Source organism: Onychomys torridus, chromosome 18, assembly GCF_903995425.1.
Source record: "Onychomys torridus chromosome 18, mOncTor1.1, whole genome shotgun sequence".
Lineage (NCBI taxonomy): Eukaryota > Metazoa > Chordata > Mammalia > Rodentia > Cricetidae > Onychomys > Onychomys torridus.
The window spans coordinates 41,572,458-41,595,775 of NC_050460.1; the positions used below are offsets into that span (position 1 = coordinate 41,572,458).

Sequence of the window (23,318 nt, forward strand, 5' to 3'; positions counted from 1 at the left end):
AGCTTTTATATGGGTCATATCTGTCAGCATTTACTACAGTGGGAGTTAAAAAGCATGTAAAATACTTTTATTAATGCATTTTAAAACAATTATATTACAAGTTAAAAGAATAACTGTTTTTTTGTTTTTTGTTTTGTTTTGTTTTGTTTTGTTTTCAAGAAAGGGTTTTTCTCTGTGTAGCTTTGGAGCCTGTCCTGGAACTCACTCTGTAGCCCAGGCAGGCCTTGAACTCACAGAGATCCTCCTGGGCTCTGCCTCCAGAGTGCTGGGATTAAAGGTGTGAGCTACCACGGCCCAGCAAGAATAACATTTTAATAAAAACATTTTAAAAGTATTAGTGAGATGTGTGTGTTATTTTTGTTTATATTTCTGTAAATTCTCTTATTTGTGGCTTGGTTGGGATATGCTTTACCCTTAAACTACTCCCCCCACCCCCCACCCCCTGGAGCTGAGGACCAAACCCAGGGCCTTGTGCTTGAGCACTCTACCACTGAGCTAAATCCCCAACCCTACCCTTAAACTATTACAGAGGTGCACTAGTCTCTGGACAATTCAGCTGTGTTGTCATTATAGTGAAAGAGAATCTTCCTACAAAAATGCTTTTGGCTTTATTGACCCTGACTAGGCTTGCAGAAGCACACATTCAGAAGTCAGTTCCTTTGGGTCTTGAAGCTATTTATCTATTTAATCAACCCCACCTCCCCGATAAGTGCCAATCAGTTCCATACTTTAGCAAACACGGGAAACTTTACAGACAGTTTTTAATGAATAACAAGTCTTAGGGAAGTTATTCTTTCACTGACAATGGGTAAATTATCTCCCACATTGTCCTTACTTCTAGTTAGTAAGGCTTTAAAACCATGACTAAGCTCAAACACAACTTAGGTGCTTCATATAGCGTGCTCAATAGTGGGTTTTTAAAAAAGATTTACTTTTATTAATTTTAATTTTGTGTGTGTGTGTGTGTGTGTGTGGTGGGTAAGTCCAGGTGTTCTTGAAGGCCCAGAGGTGTTGGATCCCCTGGAGCTAGAGTTGCTGGCCCTTGTGAGTGTCCCAGCATGGGTGCGGTTGTGCCCCATCTCCAAACTGCTCTATTGTTGTTGACGCTTGTTTGTTTTGTGTGGGTTTGTTTGGGTGTAGGTAACAAAATCTAAGGCCTTCTTCCAAGGCAGGCAAATGCTCAAAGGCTAAACAGTCTGGCACACCCCCGGCCGCTCCCATTACATAAGCTTCCAACTCCCTGAATCCTTGGCATGTGCTAAGTAAGTGCTTTTTTTTTTATCCATAATCGTATTTCATCCTCGCACCCATCCTAAGAGACAGATAATAAGTAATACCGGACTCCTTTGCAGATGTGGAGCCTAAGATACAGGCAGGTTAAAGCCCAATCTTTTTAAACCCAGACAACGCCTGGGTTGGATCTATTATTCACTGATAAAGTATATAGATGGGAGACAGCGCGGAATCCTCGTGTTTAAAGGTATAAATAGGCATTTATTAAACCAAAACACCATAAGGGCCAAGAAAGCCCGGACAGCCATCCGGGACGCACGTCTTATTTCCCACTCCACGACTCCGCGTGATTTCCCAATTTTCCAGACACCTCTGTCTGTCCCGCTGCCTTCGACGCTCTGAGACCGGACGGCTGACCCTGAAACCAAGGCGCTCCACGGAATGGAGAAACTTTGGGGGCGGGGGGGAGGAAAGGAACCCCCTTGGTAACCACGGTAACGGCGGCGTGGCGGGAGTCCTGCGCAGGCGCACTGCGTCCTCGCGTGGGCCGGCCCGGGCCTGGAACTCCCCGGGGCCGAGGGCGACTCCGGGTGGTGGGTGGGAGAAAGGGCGGCGCGCGCCTGCGCAGTGGGCAGGGCGCTGGTGTGACCGAGCGCACGTAGCGAGGGCTGCGGCCGCCCTTTCCCCGGCGCGCCGGCGCGGCCCGGGGCTTATAAAAGGGCCGACGGGCTCCCTCTGCCGCCCAGTGGCACGGCTAGCAGCAGGCTCCGGGTAGCGGCGAGGTAGCGGCCCGAGCGCAGGCGACAGGACCCGACAGGACCCCGCCGCACCCGAGCTGTCGCCGCCCGCACGGCCCGCTCTCCAGGTGAGGCAGGCGCTCCTCCTCCGACCTTGGGGACCGGAGCCGGGTCCCCGCGGGCCGCCGGGGGGGTGCAGGGCGTCCCCTCGCTCTCGACGGCGGGGGGCTCTGTGCGGTGCCCCCGCCGCCGCCCCCACCCCACTCCCCGGGCCTCTGGGAGGGGGATCCGGCCACGCACCCCTCCCCCGAGGCCCAGCCTCCCCGCCGCTCGCCCGGCTTCCCCTCGCCGCCCCCGTCCTGCCTCCGGCTAAGGCTGCAAAGCGGCTTCTGCCCCGCCCCGGGACTGGGACCTTCTTGAATGTTCCATCCCGGGGGCAGCCAGCCTGCCTCCCTGTGGCCTTGGGTCGCGCGCGGTACCTGGTCCTCCTCCCTCCAAAGCTGGAGGAGGAAGGCGGCCAGGGCGGGCCGGGGTTTTCTGGGCTGCCACGGCCGCAGATGGTTAGCATGTGGCTGGGGAGCAGCTTGCGGCGGGCGCCTGCCTGCAGCCGGGGCTGGGCACTCCTCCTCCGCCTTTTTTTCTTTTTTCCTTTCTCGCTTTTGGGAAGTGAAGCGGGGACGTGGGACCTAGTCGAAAGTTAGGGCTGAACTTGTCCGTGGCGTGTCGCGGGTGCTGCCTCAGCAGTTAGACCTAGCCCGGGGAGTTGGGCTGCGGGAGCTGAGAAGTGGCTGTCATTCCACACCGTCGGGGAAGCTGGCTTCCTCTGCATCCCCGGGAGTCAATTTAAGGACGCACGAACCCGGTCCTTCCCCCCCAACCCCCCTCCTGTCCTCCTCTCCCACTCCTCTCGTTCCGCTCACTCCCCCCACCCCTTTTCGTCCCTCCCTCCCCTTGTAGGGTCGAAAAGTCAGTCTGTTGCATGCAGGCAAACCTTCCGTGGTTGTGTGAGAGTTTTAAATTTAAGTTTTGTGATTGCCCCCCCACTCCCGATGAATGTTTAGTGTGTGTGTGTGTGGGCGGGGGAAGGATGGTACGAGAAATAGGAGACTCTTTCAAGAGCGGGGACTTAATCCAAATGCACTTTTTAGACGCTGGCATCTTAAGCGGACCGCACCGAATGAGGACTCTTGGATTTTTTTGCCCCGTCGGTTAGAGAGCAGAGCCTCCCACAGAAAGGAATGGAGAAGCTGCTGGGTCCTCTTTTAGGAAGCGAGCTGAAAAAAAAAATTAAAAGGAACTTGCCAGTTTCGACTTAACTGTTTCTCCCAGAGCCGAGGCTCTTGGACTTTTCCTTGGAATGCGCTCGGGAGGGATGGAATCGCCACTACGTGAGAGGGGGAGGGGGGAGACGTGGCAGCAGCGTTCTTTCATCAACTTTTTGCCTTTTTTTTTTTTTTTTTTTTAAGGTTGAGGGGAAAAAACGTATTTCCCTTCTCAGGTTTAGATGTAGCTTATGAATGGAGCTAGTCTTTTCCTAAAATAACCATATAAAAAAGTCATGCCTGCATAGCAGGAACATTGAAAATTAATTTTAAAAACACATAAAAGGGTTATTTTGACTATTTCTGTGGAGAAAATGGATTTTTTAAGCAGGAAATAGTGAAGAAGCTGAAAGTGTACAAGCTTGAATTTTTTGTCTTGATTTGAAATATGAACAGCTGTGATTTCTTTTTTCTCCTCGGCCTCTGATTTTTCTTTAACTTTGGACTTCAGCCTGAGTGTCATTTCAGATCAGATCCTTAAATATGCATTTGAAGTTTTGCCTTTTTTTTTTTTTTTTTTTTTTTTTTGTAGGAAGCATAGATTTTTTTTTTTTTTTTTACTACTTACTTTAAAAGGTTGTGACAGTTTGATTATAGAATATTGTGTCTAGTGTTTTTTTTTTTTCTGAGGGCAAATGCCTTTTGGGTTTTCAGACTAGGGAAATGATTATTTCTCTTTTAGGTGGGTAAAGCTGTTTACGTTGTTCGACTGAAATGAGTTTCATTTTGAAACACTGAAAACAGGGACAGGGATAGAAAAGGATTGAGCATTTTGTCCCTTGCTAACTCAGCAAAGCAGGTGAAAAATAGGTACAACTTGTAATTGTAAAAAACAAGCATTGAAGAACAAAGCTTTAGGTCACCTGTGTGTTCCATTGTTGCAGGTGAGTCTCAGCTTTGGTAGGGGGATACTACTATTTTTCTGATGCTGCAGAGTGGTTACATATTTGACAAGCATGGAGTAGTTAATTTCAAACATGTGCGTTGATGCCAGAGATCCGCCTGGCTCTGCCTCCTGAGTGCTGGGATTAAAGGTGTGCGCAACCACCACTGCCACCACTGCCACCACTGCCACCACCGCCACCACCGCCCTGCCGCTCTAATAAACTTGATGAAAGTTAGAATGTGTTCAACTGTGGTACTGTGAGTCAATAAAAACATATCATGTTGTATATGGTCCTTCCTCTCCCTCCAGTATTGTAACACTGAAGGTGAAATAAACATGAAGATAAGAAAAATAACTTGAATGGTCTTTGACATTGAATTTATTGCCTTTCTTGTGGTAAGATATTAAGTCTTAAAATTAAACCATTTGTGGCATGTGTATAAATATATGCAAAAAATGGGGACTTAGATATGTGAAATCAGGGGTTGGGGATTTAGCTCATTGGTAGAGCACTTGAAGGCCCTGGGTTTGGTCCTCAGCTCTGGGGAAAAAAAAGATAAGTGAAATCAGTTAAAACTTGTGTTCAGGGAAATATTTTTATATAAATTGAAGCTATCCTCCTCTCTTTAGTTTTCCTTTAGCCAAATGGATGTTATGCCTGATTAAACCTAGAAAATTATAAAAGATTCTCATTTAGAGTAGTATAGAAATTTTGAAGCAAATTCCTCTTCCTGTTTTCTTTTGGATGCCCAGGATGATTGTTAGTATCTTTGGCTGGATGTTGGCTAAAAATACAGTGCTAAGATTCATGCTTCTTACATAACTATCATCAGAATAAATTCTGCCTTAGATTTCTTCTGCTTCCTGTTTTTAGAAATGTGTCCATGTTTTGATGGTTTACAGTTTTCTCAGTAATATTAAATCAAATTAATATATCATGCTTCTGGTATTTTACATTTGAGCTGTGTATTATAAATAATATAAAGGGAAGACTATAATTCAGTAGTTGTTTCATTTATTTGGATGGTTGCAGTTAACTTTTAACTGGTTTTCTTTTCATCTCTGTAATTCATTAAATATTTTGAGAAAGGTTCTCACTATTATAGCCCTGGTTGAACCTAGAACTTCCCTCAGACTCAGAAAGATCTGCCTGAGTCTGCCTCCCAAAATGCTGGGATTAAAGGCATATGCCATTGTGCTCAGCCTTGTCTTAGCCATTTTTCTGTTGTTATAACAAAATGCTCGAGACTGGATAATACGTAAAGAAAAGAATTTTGTTCATGAGTCTGGAAGTCTTAGAAACAGCTCTGGCTGGGCGGTGGTGGCACATGCCTTTAGTCCCAGCCAGGCAGATCTCTGTGAGTCGAGGGCAGCCTGGTCTATAGAGTGAGATCCAGGACAGGCTCCAAAACTGCATGGAGAAACCCTGTCTTGAAAAACAAACAAACAAACAAACAACAAAAAAACAAAAACAAAAAAGGAAAAGAAAAGAAACATGGCTCTGACTTGTGGTCAGCTCTAGTGATGGCCTCACAGCAGATGGCCTCACAATGCTGAGTGTATTTGAAAGTAATCATGGGATAAGGAAGGAAGCCACATAGATCCAGGGGTGTGGTTCACTTTCCCTAACAATCTACTCTTGAGGGAACTGATATACCCTGAAACAGCGTTATCCCTTCTGAGTGGCATCCCAGTAATTTAACCACTTCATTGGTCCCTTCTGAAAATGGTGCCCCCAGTGACTTCACCTCCTCCTATTAGTCCCCACCTCTTACAAGCTCTACCACTGGGCCTGGGCAGATGGCTCAGTGGTTAAGAGCACTTGCTACTTAAGAGGACTGAGGTTTGATTCCCAGCACCCACATGGTGGCTCACAATTGTCAGTAACTGCAGTTCTAGAGGATTGCATGCACTCTTCTGACTTGAGGATACCAGGCATGCATGTGGTGCACATACATACATGTGGCCAGAATACTCATATATATATATATATATAAATTTTAAAATCTTAATAACAAAAACATTAAAAGTTCTACCCTTCAGGTGATGAGATAGCTCAGTGGGTAAAGACACTTGTCATCAAGTCTGGAAACCTGAGTTCAGTCCTCAGGACCCACATATTAGGAGAGAGACCTGACTCCTGGCAGTTGACCTCTGCACCTCCTTCATCTTGCATGTCCTTCATCTTTCCTCTCACTCCCTGTCTATAGCCGAACTGGGGGACTAAGCTTCCTACACAGGAACCTTTGAGCTGTAAAACTAGATCCAAACCATGGATACCAACCATTGTACTCAGTCCTCAAGTAATTCAGAAAGTGCTCTGGAAAATGTTTTTATTTATTTTTGAGACAAAGTCTCATCACTTTGTAGCCCTGGCTATCTTGGAAATTACTATGTAGTTTTATATACACATACATAACTTGTGTATGTTCCTTCCTCTATGCTGGGAATCGAACCCAGAGTTTTGTGCATGCTAAGCAAGGACTTTTTCTTTCCACTGAGCCACATTCCCTGTGCTGTAGAACTTCTCTTTTAAGTAAATTCTGTGAGGTGCTTTTATGGTCAGCTCCATTTTACAAATGAAAGACTCAGAAAGGTCTCATCATTTGATTAAGAATAGTAAGTGGCGAAGCTGGGACTTGGGTGTGGTTGGTTGCAGGTTGTTCATTCTCTTGATTCGTGTTTCATGTTAGTGAAACATACCAAGTTTTCTAATCATGAATTGTTCTTTGGATTATTTTACACCCCCTCAAAAGACCCAAATACAGTAGTAGTAGTAGATAGCAGTTGTGACACCAGCTGCCTGGAGCTTTACATAAGCTCTCTTTAGTCCTCAGCTTCTTCCATTTTACAAAGAAAACTCATCTGTGTGAATGCAGCCCACATGCTGTAGACTCTATTGAGATGTAGTGAGCAAGGGCTGTGGAGTTGGACTGTTGTTTTGTCCCCTTTTCCTTTGCTTGACACAAGTCTCTTGATGTGTAGTCTAGACTGACCACAAATTGAGGTTCTTCTTTCTGAAGCCTCTTGAGTGCCAGGATTACAGTGTGTTACACTGTACCCAGTTCTCCAGATTTTTTTTTTTTTCAGTCTTTGAAAAGTGGTTTTGTTTGTTTGTTTTTTGAGGGGGTTGGTTTATTTATTTTATATGTATTGGTATTTTGTCTGCTTGTCTGTATGTGTACCAGTGTGCCCACAGTGATCGCACGAGGCATCGGGTTACCTGGAACTGGAAGTACAGACATTTGATAACCAAATAATTGTTTCAGCTAAGGCAAATACATATATTGAGATGCTCTAGTGTTGGATCTTAGAGACACTGTCTTGAAGGTGTCTTTGATTCTGTATAGGTAAGTAAGCATTTGTTGTGTTATATAGATATAGACACACACACACACACATATTGATTACTGTGCTGAAAGAATTATAATTTCTAATTTGAAATAGAATGGGAAACAGTTACATGTATTTATATGTCTATTTGAGAAATATCTAGTAAATATTAACTCATTTTAAATAGGCTGAAGGCTTCTCTTTTACTCTAATTTTATATTAATTGGACTTTCATATCCAGTTCTCTAAAAACAAGAACCTATAGTGTTTGTGAACCCTATTTGCTGAATTTAGGGCTCCAAACATGACTTGCTATGTTGACTTTTGCTTTTGCTCCTTTGTTCAAACAAATCCCCTCACACTTTTTTTGAGGGGTTGGGGGTTGAGACAGAGTTTCAGTGTATAGCCCTGGAACTGTGTGACTGTCCTGGATCTCACTCTGTAGACCAGGTTGGCCTTGAACTCACATATATTCCCCTGCCTCTGCCTCCCTAGTACTGAGATGAAAGGTATGTGCCAACACTGCCTGGCACCTCATGTTTTTTAACTTTTAAAAAAATTTTGATATTGTAATATAATTACATTTCTCTTTCCTTCAAATCCTCCCATATAATCCTCATTTTTCAAATTCATAGCCTCTTTTCATCAATTTTCATTTCATATACACACACACACATACATAGATAATATGACTATATATGTGTGTATATATACATACACACATGTAAAACCTCAGTCTGTATAATGTTGCTTGTATGTATGTTTGCAGGGCTGACCACTTGGTATTGGGTAACCAAGTGATGTGCTCTTCCCTGGGGAAGACTTATTTCTCCTGCTCCCGGCATTCCTTAGTTGCCTATAGCTAGTTATGTAGAGCCTCCCCACACCCTGTCCATTCTGTTGTCCTTGCTCAGCTCATGTTTGGGTAGGTCATGCTGGGAGTTTATGGGTGGAGCTTTTGACCTTACTAGGAGATAAGAGTCTCACGGCAAATTCCCTGGTTTTCTGGCTCTTACCATCTTTCTGACCCCTCCTGGGCCATGTTCCCTGAGCCTTAGATGTAGGGGTGTTTTTTAGATGTATGGGCTGTGACTGGGCTCCACAGCTCTTGAGTTTTGATTGGTTATGGTTTTCTGTTGCGGTCTTCTGTTGCTCAGAGAACTTTCCTTGAGGAGTGAAGACTACTCTTCTCTGTGGACATAAGGACAGATGTTAATAGATTGTTATTAGGGATGCTGCTGGCTTAGTAATGAAGTGGTTATAGATTGACCTTCAATATCTGTGACATGAATCCCTCCACCTATTTTTTTTTTTTTAACTTGCATAAGATTTTACTCATATTCAGGGCTGGCAAGGTGGTGCTCAGCAGGATAAGGTACTTGCTACCAAGTCCAGTGGCCTAAGTTGGATCCTCTGATTCACATGGCAGAAGAGGAACCGATTCCAGGCTGTTCTTTGACCTTCACATATGCCATGGCATGTGCCCCCATTAATAAATAGTATAAGAAATACAAAGATTTCACTTATATTCAAAGATTGCATGAAGTTGTCAAATTTGCATGATTTCAGATTATATTCGTCATCTCTTTTCACCACAAATGTATTTTGAAAATAAATTACTTACGCTTGAATAATGAAAAACACTACTGACCTCACTTATGAATACAGTGAACAGTTGTTATAGGTACCAAGCAGAGTGATAGTAATCTGAAGAAATGGACATGTTTTAAACAACTCTGCTGAGGAATAACAGACACTCAATAAAGTGCACATGTTTAGTGTGCAATTTGGTAAGTTTGGCAAAGACACTTAAAATGTCAATATAATCAATACAAGGAACGTCCATCACCCTTAAACTTTTCCTCATGGCTCTTTGAGGTCTCTGTTTCCTGCTCTGAGAGACCTTTCCTCTATGTGACTTAAGATTCGTTTGTGGGTGTTATATAAAATAATTTTGTGTGGAGGTGTGAGTCTGACTTCTTAAAGTTAACATTGACTTTTGGCATTTATCCATGTTGCTCCATGTACATTCTTTTTTATTGGTGAATGGTATTTTGATGGACAGTTGGGCCATTTTCTGTGTTGTGTTGTGTGAGCTTTTGTGTAAAGATCTTTGTGGAGGCGGATACTTCTCCCCGGGTTAATATGTAGGAGAACTAGAGCATAAATGATAAGGAAATAGTCTCCTCCCGTTGTTGGCTTGTCTCTTTTTTTTAACAGTATGCTTGAAGAGGGAAGAATTACTACTATTCTGAGACAACATATCTGTAAAAGATCGGAAAGATAATTTTAAAAGGCTCAAGAGGACTTGTGCCTGTAATTCAGCACATGGGAGGGAGAGGCAGGAAGATGCGGAGTTTCAAGGTCATTTTCTGCTACATGATGAGCTTGAGGTCAACCTGGGCTACAGGTGGTCCTGTTTCAAAAAGCAGAGTCCTCCAAATGAGTGCATTCAGCAAGTTTACAGGATAGAAAGTCAGTCAGTATACACTGGTCAGTTGTCCTTCTCCTTAATGGGTACTTAACATCTGGTGGTTACCTGAACAGTTACCATCTTAATGGCCACAGAAACACGCAGCTTCTCAGAACTGTACAAGGGAGTATGCTGAAATGACAAAACTCTGGCTATACCATCTTCATGGATCAGACTATTAAGATGCTCACTCTTCTCAAACCAGCCTGTATCCCAGCAGTGTACCTACAGAGACTGAGGAGCTGATTCTAAAGATGGGGAAAAGTGAAAACCCTTGGAAAGAGCCAAGTTGCTATAAAGCTACCGTACTCCAGGCAGTCTGATAGTAGAAAAAGATATAGTCAGTGAACAAAACAGTTCACACACAAAACAAACATGGCCAATTAAATAAAAACAAAACAAAACAACAAAAACCCTTGGAGACAAAGTCATAGACCAGACTGCCTTGAATTCAGAATTCTCCTGTCTCAGCTGCTTGAATGTTACACATTCAACTCAGTTCCTTTTTTGGGAAGCTAAAAAGCAAATCAATACAGAGAAGTCTGGAACAGTGGCTTAATTATAGGCAAAAAAGGGAGGAGAGAGTCCTTGTAAGGTTTTCTGTTTGTTTTGTTTTGTTGAAACAGGGTCTTATTGTATAGTTCAGGCCAGCAACTTTGGACTCGGTAGTTCAGATGAACCTCAAACTCAAGAGTCTACTGGTTCAGTCATCTGAGTGCAGGGATTATTGGCTCTTTTCTTATTTTCTGGTGTTTTTGTTTGTTGGTTGTTTTGAGACAAGGTCTCAGTAGCTCTGGCTGGCCCAGAACTCACTATGTAGACTAGGTTGGCCCCAAACTCTTAGTTGGTCCTCTTGCCCCTACCTCCTGGTGCTGGGATTTTAGGTGTGTGCCACCACACCTGGCATCTTTGTTTTATCTGTAGGAGAAATTTTAGAAAACGTTACTGTTTGTATATAGCAGGATCCTTAAGCAGCATCAAGCATTGCATGCATAATTTAATGTTTCTTTTCCTCCTTCCTTTCCACAGCCTCCTTCCACTCTTTGCTCCCTCTGAAAGTACAGTCTGCATCTGATTTCTGGTGAAGCTTGAGTCAGGTCCTCTTCTCCCTCTCCAAGTCTTTGTTTTTCTTTCCATGTCCCTCAGGACACCTTGGAAACAAACCCAGCTGTAGTTCTTGCCCCACTGTCGGCGTTTCAGTGTCTTCTGTGTGCCTGACACCACCCTGAGTGCTTTAATTTACGTTACGTGGGTTTATTGTTGTTTTCATAAACCTAAGGCTTTTTAAAATTACTTTATTTCGTGTGTCAGTGTTTTGCCTGTTTATCTGTACACTGTATGTGTAGTATCTGCAAAGGCCAGAAGAGGGTGGCAGATCCCCTGAGACTGGAGTTACAGGCAAGTGGTCATAAGGATGCTGGGAATCAGACCCTGGTACTCTGGAAGAACAGCCAGTGCTGTTAACTGCTGGATTCTCTCCACCCCTGAAACACTGCTTTTTTAATTACTTGGTGGTGGTCACTTTTAGCCTCATGTTTTAAGTTGCTTATTCTCCTTCCAATTAAAAGGCCATCAAATAAAGTAGACATTATTGATAAATCTTATTAATTTAGAATGCTTGTAATATATCACACTGCCATTTTTAGGCTCTGTATCCTGGGAAAAGAGCTCTAACTTTTTTCTACATTAGGAAAGGTATGTTTTGAGACAGGATACACACACACACACACACACACCCTTAGGCTGGTTTAGAACTCATAATCTTACGCTTTAGTCTCTTGAATTGTAGATGTGTGGCACCACACCTGGCAGGAAATGCCTGTGTTTCTAAGGTGCTTGAAACAATTAAAATCTATTGTTTAGTTTAAAATAGGCAATCTAAGCCAGATGTGGTGGAACATGCCTTTAATCCCAGGACTCAGGCAGACACAGGCAGATTTCTGAGTTCCAGCCCATCCTGGTCTACAGAGTGAGTTCCAGGACAACCAGGGCTACATAGGAAGACCCTCTCTCTAAAATAAAATAGACAGTCTAAAAGTCAAGAACAAGAGCATTTTAATAGTGATTCCTAAATTTTTATTAAAAATCTGATCATAGCATTAAAATAACTGTCCATCAGAAGCATGATGGAAATTTATAGAATAAAGTTAAGACAAATTACAGTTTGTTGAGGGATTGCAAGGAAGATTAGAAATTTAACCAGTTCTTTTAGTAATTGTTTAGTTGTTTTGGAAAACATGTCCTACTGGAATGGGAAAGCATGCCAAGTCCAGTTACGCAGCACGTTGTAGTGTCCTCCATTAGGAACCAGAGTTTGTGTTGATTGTGAAAACTATCACAAGATTAAAGGTGAACCCAGAGGCAGGAGAACGAGCAGTAGTGTGAGATCTGCTAGGGCTTTCTAAAAGCTTTGACGAAAGTGTGGGAGGCAGGGAGAGACTTAAAAGGAGCCTTGTGGAAAATTTTAATGTCAGGCAAAGTTTAGGTTAGAATATCAAGCATTCTTTCATCTCCGTTAAGATTTGGGTGATGTGTCTGGGAAGGAGGAATTTTCTTAAAACGTTGCAACTTTTTTAGAAGAAAAATATGAGGCTGAAAGGATCTGCCAGATGTCCTGTTCTAGTAATCCATTAAATAACTTGTACTTGAAACTCAGTGAATGCTGATAACACTGTAAATGTTTGCAGTGTAGTAGAACTATTCCAAAACCTGTTACTAGGTTTGATTGACCCGATGAGTGTGTGGGGCTGGACTTTTCCTGTAAGAAGCAGGACAGAAAAGTTATGTTTGGTAGATAGCAGTGTATGTTTATCCAGGCCTGCCTGAGAATGTCTTCAGAAAAGTTGGTTGCTTCTCTTCTGTTTTAAAATTACAACATTCACACTAAACATATACATGTATGTTACAGGATTGTATAATAAAAATTCATGAATCTACTGTCTAAGCAGTAATCAAATCCTTTTCTTTTTTGATACATGGTTTTGCTCTGTAGCTTAGGCTGGCCGAGAACTCATGGTAGCGGTAGCCCAGGCTGGTCTCAGATTTCCGGTCTTCCAGCCTCTTCAGGGCTGCAGTTACAGCTCTGCAGTGCCACATTGGGCCTGAAATTATTCCTATTCCACAATACCAGGTTTATCTTGGCATCCTTTCTGTCTTCTCTTTCCATCCCTTAAATCTTCTCCTCTCTCTCCTCTCTTTGCAGGTCTTCTCAGGAATCCCGAGACTTAGTTTTTCCTCTTACGAGATTACATTCAGTACTCCACAAGGCCAGCATGGACTACATAGTGAGACTCTGTCTCAGAAAGACCAAATGAATAAATATCATAAAATGAAAGAGATTGCATTTACTTTGGCTTATTTAAATTCTGCCCCCCACTTGAAGATTTAGAGCAGAAGGCAATTATATCTCACTTTTTCTTAATGCTGGATTAGCTCTTGGGAGGCCTGACTCTTAAGTATTCTGTGGTGATTTGCTTTTGCAGACCTGAAGGGTAAAAATAAATGGAAATAGGACATAGTAATTAAGAAAATCATTATGCTTTTTTTTTTTTAAAACTGTGATTAATAAAGCTATGTCTGCCTATTAACATGCCACTTAGGTTGTTCAGTGAATGTGGGTAAATGAGATATAATATTGAAACAGATTAGAGTGAGTCTGTTTTTCTGAAAGATGAAGTTAAAACCATTTTAAAGAAAGAGTCCTGTTGTTGTGATTTCAATGTTTTCCTGTATCCAGTGGCTCTCCAAGTATTGTCGGCAGACCAGCAACGTCTGCAGCACGTGGATATGTGTACAAATTACCTGCCTATCTCAGATCTTTGGATGGTTCTGATTTGGCAGTTTGAGAACCATAGCTATACAGCAACAATTAGCTTTTCTTGCTGGTTGTTTGGAGTGATGCTGTATAGGCCTGAACTTTATATTGCAAATGATAAAATCCAATTTAAAGTAGCCTGGAAAAAAAGACTTCTATAAGAGGCTTCCTTCGGTGTTTGGGAAGTTATTGGGGTATCTCACTGGTTCAGTGCACCAGTTGTAAAGAATAAGAGACCTTGTGGTTAGAAATACTTGGTTCTGCATTACTTTGTCTTTAGTGGTTGGATACATCCTTGAGAACTAGGAAAAGTAGTCATAGGTCCGACTCAGTTCACGTGTGAGTTAAGCAGTTCCATGAAGACCTGTTTTCTCCCCATTTCTTAACACTTACATTCATGAGTGATTGGTTTGCTCTGGGTTGTGTGTCTATTTCCGGGAAGAAGGAGAACGGGCAGGCATGCCACCATGACAGCGTAGCTCACTACTTCATAGTTGGTGTGCCCTCAGATGGACCTCCAGATAAGACGCCTGGAAAATGGGTAGGGGACAAGGTGGCTCCGTGTGTAAAGCACTTGCCACACTGCTGAGGACCTGAGTTTGAACCCCAGGATCCCTGTAAAGGTTGAAGGAGAGAACTAAATAGACAAAGTTGTCTGACCTCCAAATGTGTGTTCTCCTCCACATACATCACATACACATACATAACAGAATATGCAGAGAGCGGTAGATAGGAAAGTCACCTAATGTTCTCTTACGTTCCCATGAATTCCTTCTGCATCTTTTCTTACATAGTCACAACTATGTTACAGGTTATTTTTCCCCTTTTGTTTTGCTAGAGACACTTTCACTATTTATATAGCACAGGCTGGATTTGAACTTCTGCCTCAGCCTCCTAAGTGCTGGGATCACAGATGTATACATTTGAACATTTTTTTTTGTTGTTAAGCATAGTTTCTCCTTTTGAATTTCTAATTTCTTTATCCATTTACCTATTAGCATCTTTAGTCAGTAGAATTATAAAATACAGATTCATCTAAATTTTTCTTTTATTGCACTTTATTTACTTTGTGTGCCTGTATGTGCCATGGTGCTCCAGTGGAGGTCAGAAGATAACTTAGAGTCACTTTTCTTCTCCACCACGTGTGTCCTGAGGAATAAACTCAGGTTCTCAGGCTGCTGGCAGCCTTTACCCACTGGGCCACTTCAGTGGTCCATACAAACCTATTCATTTTTATACCATCTGGATTTTGATAGATTGTTTTCTCTCTCTCCTCCCCTCCCCCTCGTGTGTGTGTGTGTGTGTGTGTGTGTGTGTGTGTGTGTGTGTGTGTGTGTGTACATGCTTATGAGTGCAGGTGCCTATGGAGGCCAGAGTAGTCAGATCTCTGGAGCTGGAGTTACAGGTGGTTATGAAGTACCTGATGCGGGTGCTGGGAACCACATTCAGATTCTCTGTAAGAGCATTACATACTCTAGCCCCTTATTTTTGAGACAGGATCTCATTTTGTGTAGACAAGGATGGCCTTGAACTGACAGAGCTCCACCTGCCCCTGCCTCCTTGCCTTCTGGGATTTAAAGGTGCACCACCACACCTAGCTCCTTTTTATTTTTTAATTAACTTACTGGGGGCGGGGCTTGTATCAATATTTGGGGAGGAGGGTGTAGATGTAACCGGCTTGTTAAATAAGAAACACAGAACCAATTGCAGAGTTAAAAACCACGAGGTCAGAGCAAGAGCGGAAAACCTTACCCTTCACTGCTTCTGCTGTTTTTCCTCTCCGCAAGAGAGCTACCTCTGTGTCCTATCTTTTTTTATAGATTTTCTGTTCTGTTTTCTCATTGGTTGTAAACTCAGCCACATGACCTCGTCGTCACTGCCTGTTTGAACAAACCTCCAGGTCTTCTATGGTTGAGATTAAAGGCGTGTGTCTGCCATGCTGGCTGTGTCCTTGAACACACAGAGATCTACCTAGCTCTGCCTTCCAAGTGCAGGGATTAAAGGCGTGCACCACTACCGCCCAGCTTCTGTTCTGGCTTGCTCTGACCTCAAGGCAACTTTATTAACATACAAATAAAATCACATTTCAATACAAATAAAATATCACTATAGGAGGGGGCTAGAGGGCAACTAACTGGAGCTGTTCTCTCCTTGAACCACATGAGGTCTGAGGACTGAACTCAGGTCATCGGGTCTGTTGGCAAGTGCCTTACCAGCTGAGCATCTTACTGGCACCTGTTTTATTTTTAAGCTTATAAATTCCCAGCTTTTAAAGACTTTATAACTTGTTTTTTTTACACTGTTTTGATTATAGCTATTTGATCTTTGCAGAGTTTATTTTGAAGAAGCAGACACTTATTCTTCATATTCCTAGTGCTTTGGGGTTTTATATAGGCCCTGTAGTTAAAGGTATAGTTGTTCAGGGCTGGAGAGGTGGTGCAGAGCTTCAGAGCACTGCCTCTTCTTCCAGAGGCTCTGGGGTTTAGTCCCAGCTGTAAATTCTAGTCTCGGGTGATCTGATGCACCAGTGCATGCAGTACACATATATACTCCAGAGAAAAACACTCATACATTTAAATAAATCTAAAACAATATTTTTTTAAAAAGGGAAACGTTTGAAAAAACATAGTTACTGGAAGAAAATGCCATTTTAAAACTGCTTTTTTGTTATTTCTGTAAGCTAATGGTTTTTGATTTACTGTGAGGTTTAAAGAAAATGGCAAGTAACAAAGAATCTTTAATAACTATATTTTAGTAATGAAAAATCTAATCTGACAGATCTCAAATTTATTGTAAGTTAAAAATTTACACAATACTTGTGATTAGCCTTCTGTTAATATAATCAAAATGTGTAATTTTTTCTAGAAATAAGCATTTACTCATTAAGAGAATTATGGCAGAAATCTGATTAAACACTGAGAAAATTCTAGACTTTTCAGATAGCCCAGTGTTTTGAAAAAGCCCTGTGCTTTGGCAGGAGCGCAAGAGAGGAAGTGCCTGCATCTGCTACATTCTAGAAGCTTTCCCTAGATCACTCACTGTAAGGCAGCCAAGAAAGCTGGATCTCACTACTGTGTGCTTCTGGAAGGATCTGGAAACTTGTAGCAAACTTGAGGGAGGAGATACAGGAGTTCTTCCAGAATGCCATTTTATTGCTGTGATCTATTTTTACTGAGATTCTACATAAGTGTGAAGCTGAAAGTACTTTTCAGCTTTTATGAAATAGGGGGGCTTTCAGTTAAGCATCTGAAAAGTCTGTTGGTTTAGACAGATTCACATGGGACAGATCAGTGAGATGCCTACAAGAACAGGTTGGCAGGTCAGCCTAAGGGATGGGAACCTGCTTGTGGAGCAAGCCCCACTGTAGTGGGGGGCTGTAATGCAGTAGCTACGGAGGAGGAACTGTGCTAGTGTAGTGGGTGGGGAAGCGAGGTGGGCCGTTCAGTTCAGTAGTTACTAAGACCCTCCTTATCATGAGTAGGTCTCACTAGGAAAGACTGCTCCAGGGACTGGGGAGAAAGACAGGAGGCAGTGGGGAGAGGCTCTGTGGTTAAAGGACTGTGAAGACCAGAGTTCAGACCCCCAGAATGCAGGTATTATGCCAAGTGGGTGTGGCGGTCTGCCTGTGATTCCAGCCTTAGATGGCAAAAACCTGATCCCTAGAGCAAGCTGGCTCCAGGGACTAGCCATGAGTGAGCTCTGGGTTTGGTTGAAAGAACCTGCCTCTATGAATAATTAAAAGAGTGATTAAGAGATTCCAGACATCAGCCTCAGGCTATGCATGCATGCATATTTGCATCACACACAGAAGAATGGAAAAAGAAAAAAATTTAAAAGAAAAGCTTTGCTACAAGTTTGAAATTAGGGGGGAAATCACAGCTGTGTACTACTAGGCTTGGATTTTTTTTTAACATAGAACACAATAATAAGAGAACTTAGCCCTTCCTAAAAGTAATAGCAAAACCTTCTTCCTCCAAAGCTAGCCCTCAAAAACTGTCTTTAAGAGAAATTACTAGTTTAAATATACAGGGGTGTTAATTCTTTGGTATTCTCCACAACTTGAAATAATAACGTTGTGATTGGGGGTGTAGCTCAGTTGATACAGTACTTACCCTACTCTGGGTTTATCATGCTCTGAGTTCCACCATCTCCAGTACCACATAAACAGTGCATAGTGGTACATACCTGTAATCCTAGTTATTAGGATCAGAAGATCCAGGTCATCCTTGGCTACATAGTAAGTTCAAGGCCAGCCTGTCTGGCCTTGTCTCTAACAAACAAAAAAATAGCATAGCTTAATTCATGTTTAATTAATATACCATACAATCCTATCTTTTTCGTCATTCATGATTTAGTACTTTCACAGAGTTATGAAATATTCAGTCACCTTAGTTTTAGGACATTTTTATCACCTCCAAATCCACAATTTTGGGTTTTAAATTTTAGAACCATACTTGGGAGGCTGGCAGTGGTGGCGCACGCCTTTAATCCCAGCACTCAAGAGGCAGAGGCAGACTCATCCCTAGGAGTTCGAGGACAGCTTGGTCTACATAGTGAGTTCCAGACAGCCAGGGCTACAGAGAGAAACCCTATCCCGAAAAATCCAAAGGAAAAAAAACAAAAACAAAAAACTAGAGAGCTCTGAATGTTTTTTTCTTTTAAACCATTTTTAACATCTTTAAAATATATTGGTGATGTTTAAAGTATATTTTTGTGGGAAATTTGTGTTTTAGACCTAGATCAAAGGGAAAACTATTTTTCATACTAAATAAAAAGCCACAGTTGGGACTGGAGAGATAGCTCAGCTGTTAAGAATACTTTCTGCTCTTCCAGAGGACCTGAGTTCAGTTCCCAGCACCCATATCTGGTAGCTCACAACTGCCTGTAACTTCAGCTCTAGAGCATCTGATGCCTCTGGCCTGCAAGGACACGTGTACTTGTGTGTATAACTACACAGTGTGTACACATACAGCTAAGAATAATAAAAATAAATCTTAAAAAGAAACTACAACTGTTTAGTTGTTCTAATGGTAACAGGAAAAACAAACGGGTTGAAGTTATTCCATACATCTAACTTAAAATCATAAATTAGCTATTATTAAATTGATTTATAAAAAAGTAACATCAGTTCTAGCCTGGAGACTAATGGCTATGTTCTTGTAGGTGTGTGACTCTGTGAAGTCTTCCAAGATGATCTGGTGTGTTTTAATGATAGGGATTCTACTTCCTCAGTCTTCAGCCCACCCAGGCTTTTTTACTTCAATTGGTAAGTCTTTCCCATTTATGACTTAACTGTGTTCTACATTTTAAATGTAAATGCTTTTGTATTTTCAAATTAGTGAAAAACAATTGCACTCTATTCCTGAAGACTAACCTTGGTTTACCCCTTGCCTATCTAAAATGGTCAGTTTAAAAACAACCAGTTATGTCTATTTGCTTCTCTTCTTTTTTACAGGTAGTTTATTGAGTACACTATAAGAGGGTAGTGCCTGGGCAGTAACTATAGTATTGCCTGCCTTGGTGTCCTTTAAATTAATTTTTCCCGATTACAAAAGTGACGGGTTTTATGCTCAGAAACTTAGGAGAATTTAGAAAAACATACCAAAGAGTTATTGATAGTTGGGTGTGGTGGTGCATGACTTTAATACCAGGACTGGAGGCAGAGGCAGGCAGGTGGATCTCTGTGAGTTCAAAGCCAGCCTGATCTACAGAGATTGAGTTACAGGACAGTCAGAGCTACACAGAGAAACTGTCTCAAACAAAGTATGTGGATTAAAGCAGAGTTTGTGTGTGTGTGTGTGGTGGGAGCTCTAAAAGAGCAAATGCATAGACTATAAGATCTCCTGCCCTTCCTTGTTCTCAGAATAGGCCTTGCCTAAAGTTTGAGCTATATCTCTTTGTAATTTCGTCTCTGTACACTTCATATATATAATATAATATAAGTGTTAAAAGAGATGTCTCTCTTCATTCTAGTGACCATTTTGACCCTTTTAAAATTGTAGAACTAAAACAAGTATAAATATTTCTAACACTTGGTTTCAGTATATAAAATGATGAGCTCTCTTATTCTTCAAAAAATAAAAATTTTAAAAAATGTTCGCAACTTTTTCAAGTGTGTGTAGTTTTTTTTTTTTTTTTAATCAAAATTTGATCCCAACTAACCTTGAACAGAAAAGCTGAGGTGTAAGAGCAGAGGCAGTAAAGAAGAAACAGTAATTCTTGGAAAGTAGTGTTTGTTAATTAATAAATGAAAGTACCACTTCCCAACATAATCTAAGTGCGCAAAATTTATTAGTTAAAAAACTGGAACTGGAACCCATGATTAGAATTTGTTTTTAAAGATTTATTTATTATGTATACAGTGTTCTTCCCCCATGTATGCCTGTAGGCCAGAAGAGGGCGCCTGTTCTTAATCTCTGAACCATCTTTCTAGCCCCTCATGATTAGAATTTTTTTTTAAAATTCCGTTTATTGAAGGAGGGCGGAGGTCTTAAATACAGGCTTACAGCACAATGGGAGAACCTCGGAGGGCAGAAGTTTGCTTCTGATTTATTTATTTATTTTTTTTTGGAGCTGAGGATTGAACCCCAGGCCTTGTGCTTGCTAGAATTTTATTTGGATTAATTTTGGTTTATATGGTGAATGAAAAAAAAGGAGGGAAAATGATCCTTTATAACATATCTGTTCCACTCCAATTAAATTCTCCTGTAGCTAAAGGTTTATAGTAATGAATATTTAGTAACCTTTCTCTTCCCATGTAGGTCAGATGACTGATTTGATCCATACTGAGAAAGACCTGGTGACATCACTAAAAGATTATATCAAAGCCGAAGAGGACAAGTTAGAGCAAATCAAGAAGTAAGTGTGTTTTCCTTGCTGTCACTCCACCTCTACCTGAATGTTTTCTCTTGCACTAAAGCATCCAGTGGAAATGAAAGCCAGTTAGAACGTCTGAAGCAGTGAGCCCGGGAGAATGGGCTAATCCTGGGCCAGGTGCATGTGTGTCAGCGTGTGTGTTAGGTGTATGTACATGTTTATGTTTGCAGGTGCAAGGGTAGAGGCCAAAGGTTGACATTAGATGCCTTCCTCTATGGCTGGCTACTTTTTTTTTGAGACAGGGTCTCTTAACTGAACCTGGTAAGACTAGCTGGCCAGTAACTTTCCGGGATCTTCCTGTTTCCACCTCCCCAGCACTAGAATTACAGGCACACAGCACTGTTGGTGTGGGTGTTGAGGGATCTGAACTCAAGTGCCCATCCTTGTGTGACAAGCACTTCTGCCACCTGAGCCATCATCTCCTAGTCCCTAGTTAGCGTTTTCATTGCTGTGACAAAGTAACTTGACAAAAACTCCTTGGAGAAAATGTGTACTTCCATTCCATTGAAACAAGCAGCAGAGGAAGAGAATGGAGGGGATAGCAGGCTTCCTCCTTCCCTGACTTAGGAAGGTGCTGCTGCATTCAGGGTAGGTCTTCCCTGCCTAGTTAATCGTCTCTGAAAACATCTCACAGATACACCCAAAGCTATCCTTTAAGAGGAACTTCTCTATCTCATGATGTTGACCGTCAAGATTAACCATCACAGTGTAGAAGAATATGGATGTATGAGGATGTAGAAGTCAGGCTAATATCTTCCATAATCTCCCAAATAAGCCACCTGCTGACTACTTTTCTAGTTCTACTCATGAGATTCTGTTGTAGAGCTTACAGTGATAAGCATAATTAGTGGTATCTAATATAAAAAACCGTGTGGTTTTTCTTGAATGTTAATTTTATTGACTCAGGTTTATAGTTAATCCTGAGAATTTGTGCTTTGTTTAATTGATGTCTTAGTATTGACATTCTTGTTTTATTTGTGTGTTTTGAGACAGTCTCACTGTAGTAGCACTGGCTGACCTGAAACTCACTGAGAGTGACCGGCTTCTGCCTGTTGAGTGCTGCTGGGGTTAAAGGTGTGCTCCTGGCTGAGGTTTCCACTTTAAAACGCTTTTTCTACATAGAGTTTAAAGATTTGCTGTAACTTAGCTAAACGTGGCTGCACACACACCTAAGTCCAGCACTTGGGAGGTAGAGGCAGGAGGATCATAATGAAAGCCAGTCTAGACTGCATAATACAGTAAGACCTCTCAAAAAGTAAAACAAAGCAAATAATAATAATAATAAATAATAAATAATTAGCATGAATTGGGCTGGACTCAATGGCATGTACCAGTACTCACTGCTATTCCAGGGGAAAAAGCAGGGAGAGCTTTTGAGTTCAGAAATTCAAGGCTAGCCTGAGTGGCAACGTATTTTTTAAAAAAGAAAAAAAACCATTGTATAAGGGGCTAGAAAGGTGGCTCAGCAGTTAAGGGCACTGGATGTTCTCAGAGGATTCAGGTTCAATTTCCAGCACCCACAAGGTGGCTAACAATTGTCTGTAATTCCAGTTCCAGATCTGATATCCTCTTCTGGCCTTGTCAAGTACCAAGCCTGCACATGGTAAACATACCTTCACTCAGGGAAAACACTCATACACAATATAAAAATAAGAAAAAAATACAAATTTGATTTTAAGAATCTTACGTTGTTTTAAATGCATACTTAACAGAATTTAGGCAGGGCCAGTTCATTTTTATTATAATAGTAATTAAAGCTTTCTAGGACGTATGGGGAAATGAAAGTTTTTAGTAATTAAATTTTAGCTTTGAGATGAGATCCATTTGGAGAAATAATCTAAAAAAAGTTGTATGGTTGTATTTTTGATTCTATTAAGTTAGATTTTTATCTGTAAGATCTTGTGTTTTAGAGAGTCTTTATAATGTTATTTTAAAAGGAAATTGTAGACAATAGCTTTAAATGAAAAGTTTATAATTAGTCCCTTTTCCCAAGTTCTTTACTGTGTGTGATTTTCCTTGGTACCCTCTTTTTGAGGGGATGGGGAGGGACTTGCTGTGTAGACCAGGCTAGTCTTGAATTCACTTGCCTCTGCCTCCTGAGTGCTGGGATTAAAAGCACATGCCACATTTGGGTGGCTGGGGAAGTAGGGAGGTGTTGGGGGAGGGGAAATCTGAATATATTGTATGGAAAAAAATGGATTTTCAGAAACAATAAAAGCATGTGCCACAATGCCTGGCTTAGTATACTGCTTTTATGTCTTATGTCCATAGATGGGCGGAGAAGTTAGACCGACTAACCAACACAGCAACAAAAGATCCAGAAGGGTTTGTTGGGCATCCTGTAAATGCATTCAAGTTAATGAAACGTCTGAACACTGAGTGGAGTGAGTTGGAGAATCTGGTCCTCAAGGATATGTCAGATGGTAAGTTTAAAGAGACTTGAGAACCAAAAACTAATCCAGTTCTTCTTAGTATAGCAGATGTTTATGTTGATAATTGAATTATTGCAAGTATGTTTGGTTTGACTAGAGATAGTTGAAATCTGGAGCATTTGATTAAAAAAAAAATAGTAACTCCTAATACTTGCAACAATGTGGGTGGTTTTACCTTTTGATCTACAGAAATGATTAGATTATTTGGAATA

General features: G+C 41.5%; 1 protein-coding gene across 2 annotated transcripts in view; it reads left to right on the forward strand.

Annotated features, from left to right (window-relative positions):
- Nucleotides 1–1,853: 1,853 nt before the first annotated feature.
- Nucleotides 1,854–23,318, forward strand: part of P4ha1 (prolyl 4-hydroxylase subunit alpha 1) — a 58,094-nt gene continuing 36,629 nt past the window's right edge. For both annotated transcript variants that reach the window (XM_036167567.1, XM_036167568.1), the window contains exons 1-4: nucleotides 1,854–2,098; nucleotides 18,962–19,064; nucleotides 20,560–20,656; nucleotides 22,946–23,097. In XM_036167567.1, coding sequence (XP_036023460.1) covers nucleotides 18,989–19,064; nucleotides 20,560–20,656; nucleotides 22,946–23,097 — 325 coding nt within the window. In that variant the 5' untranslated portion in view covers nucleotides 1,854–2,098; nucleotides 18,962–18,988. The remainder of the gene's footprint in view (nucleotides 2,099–18,961; nucleotides 19,065–20,559; nucleotides 20,657–22,945; nucleotides 23,098–23,318) is intronic.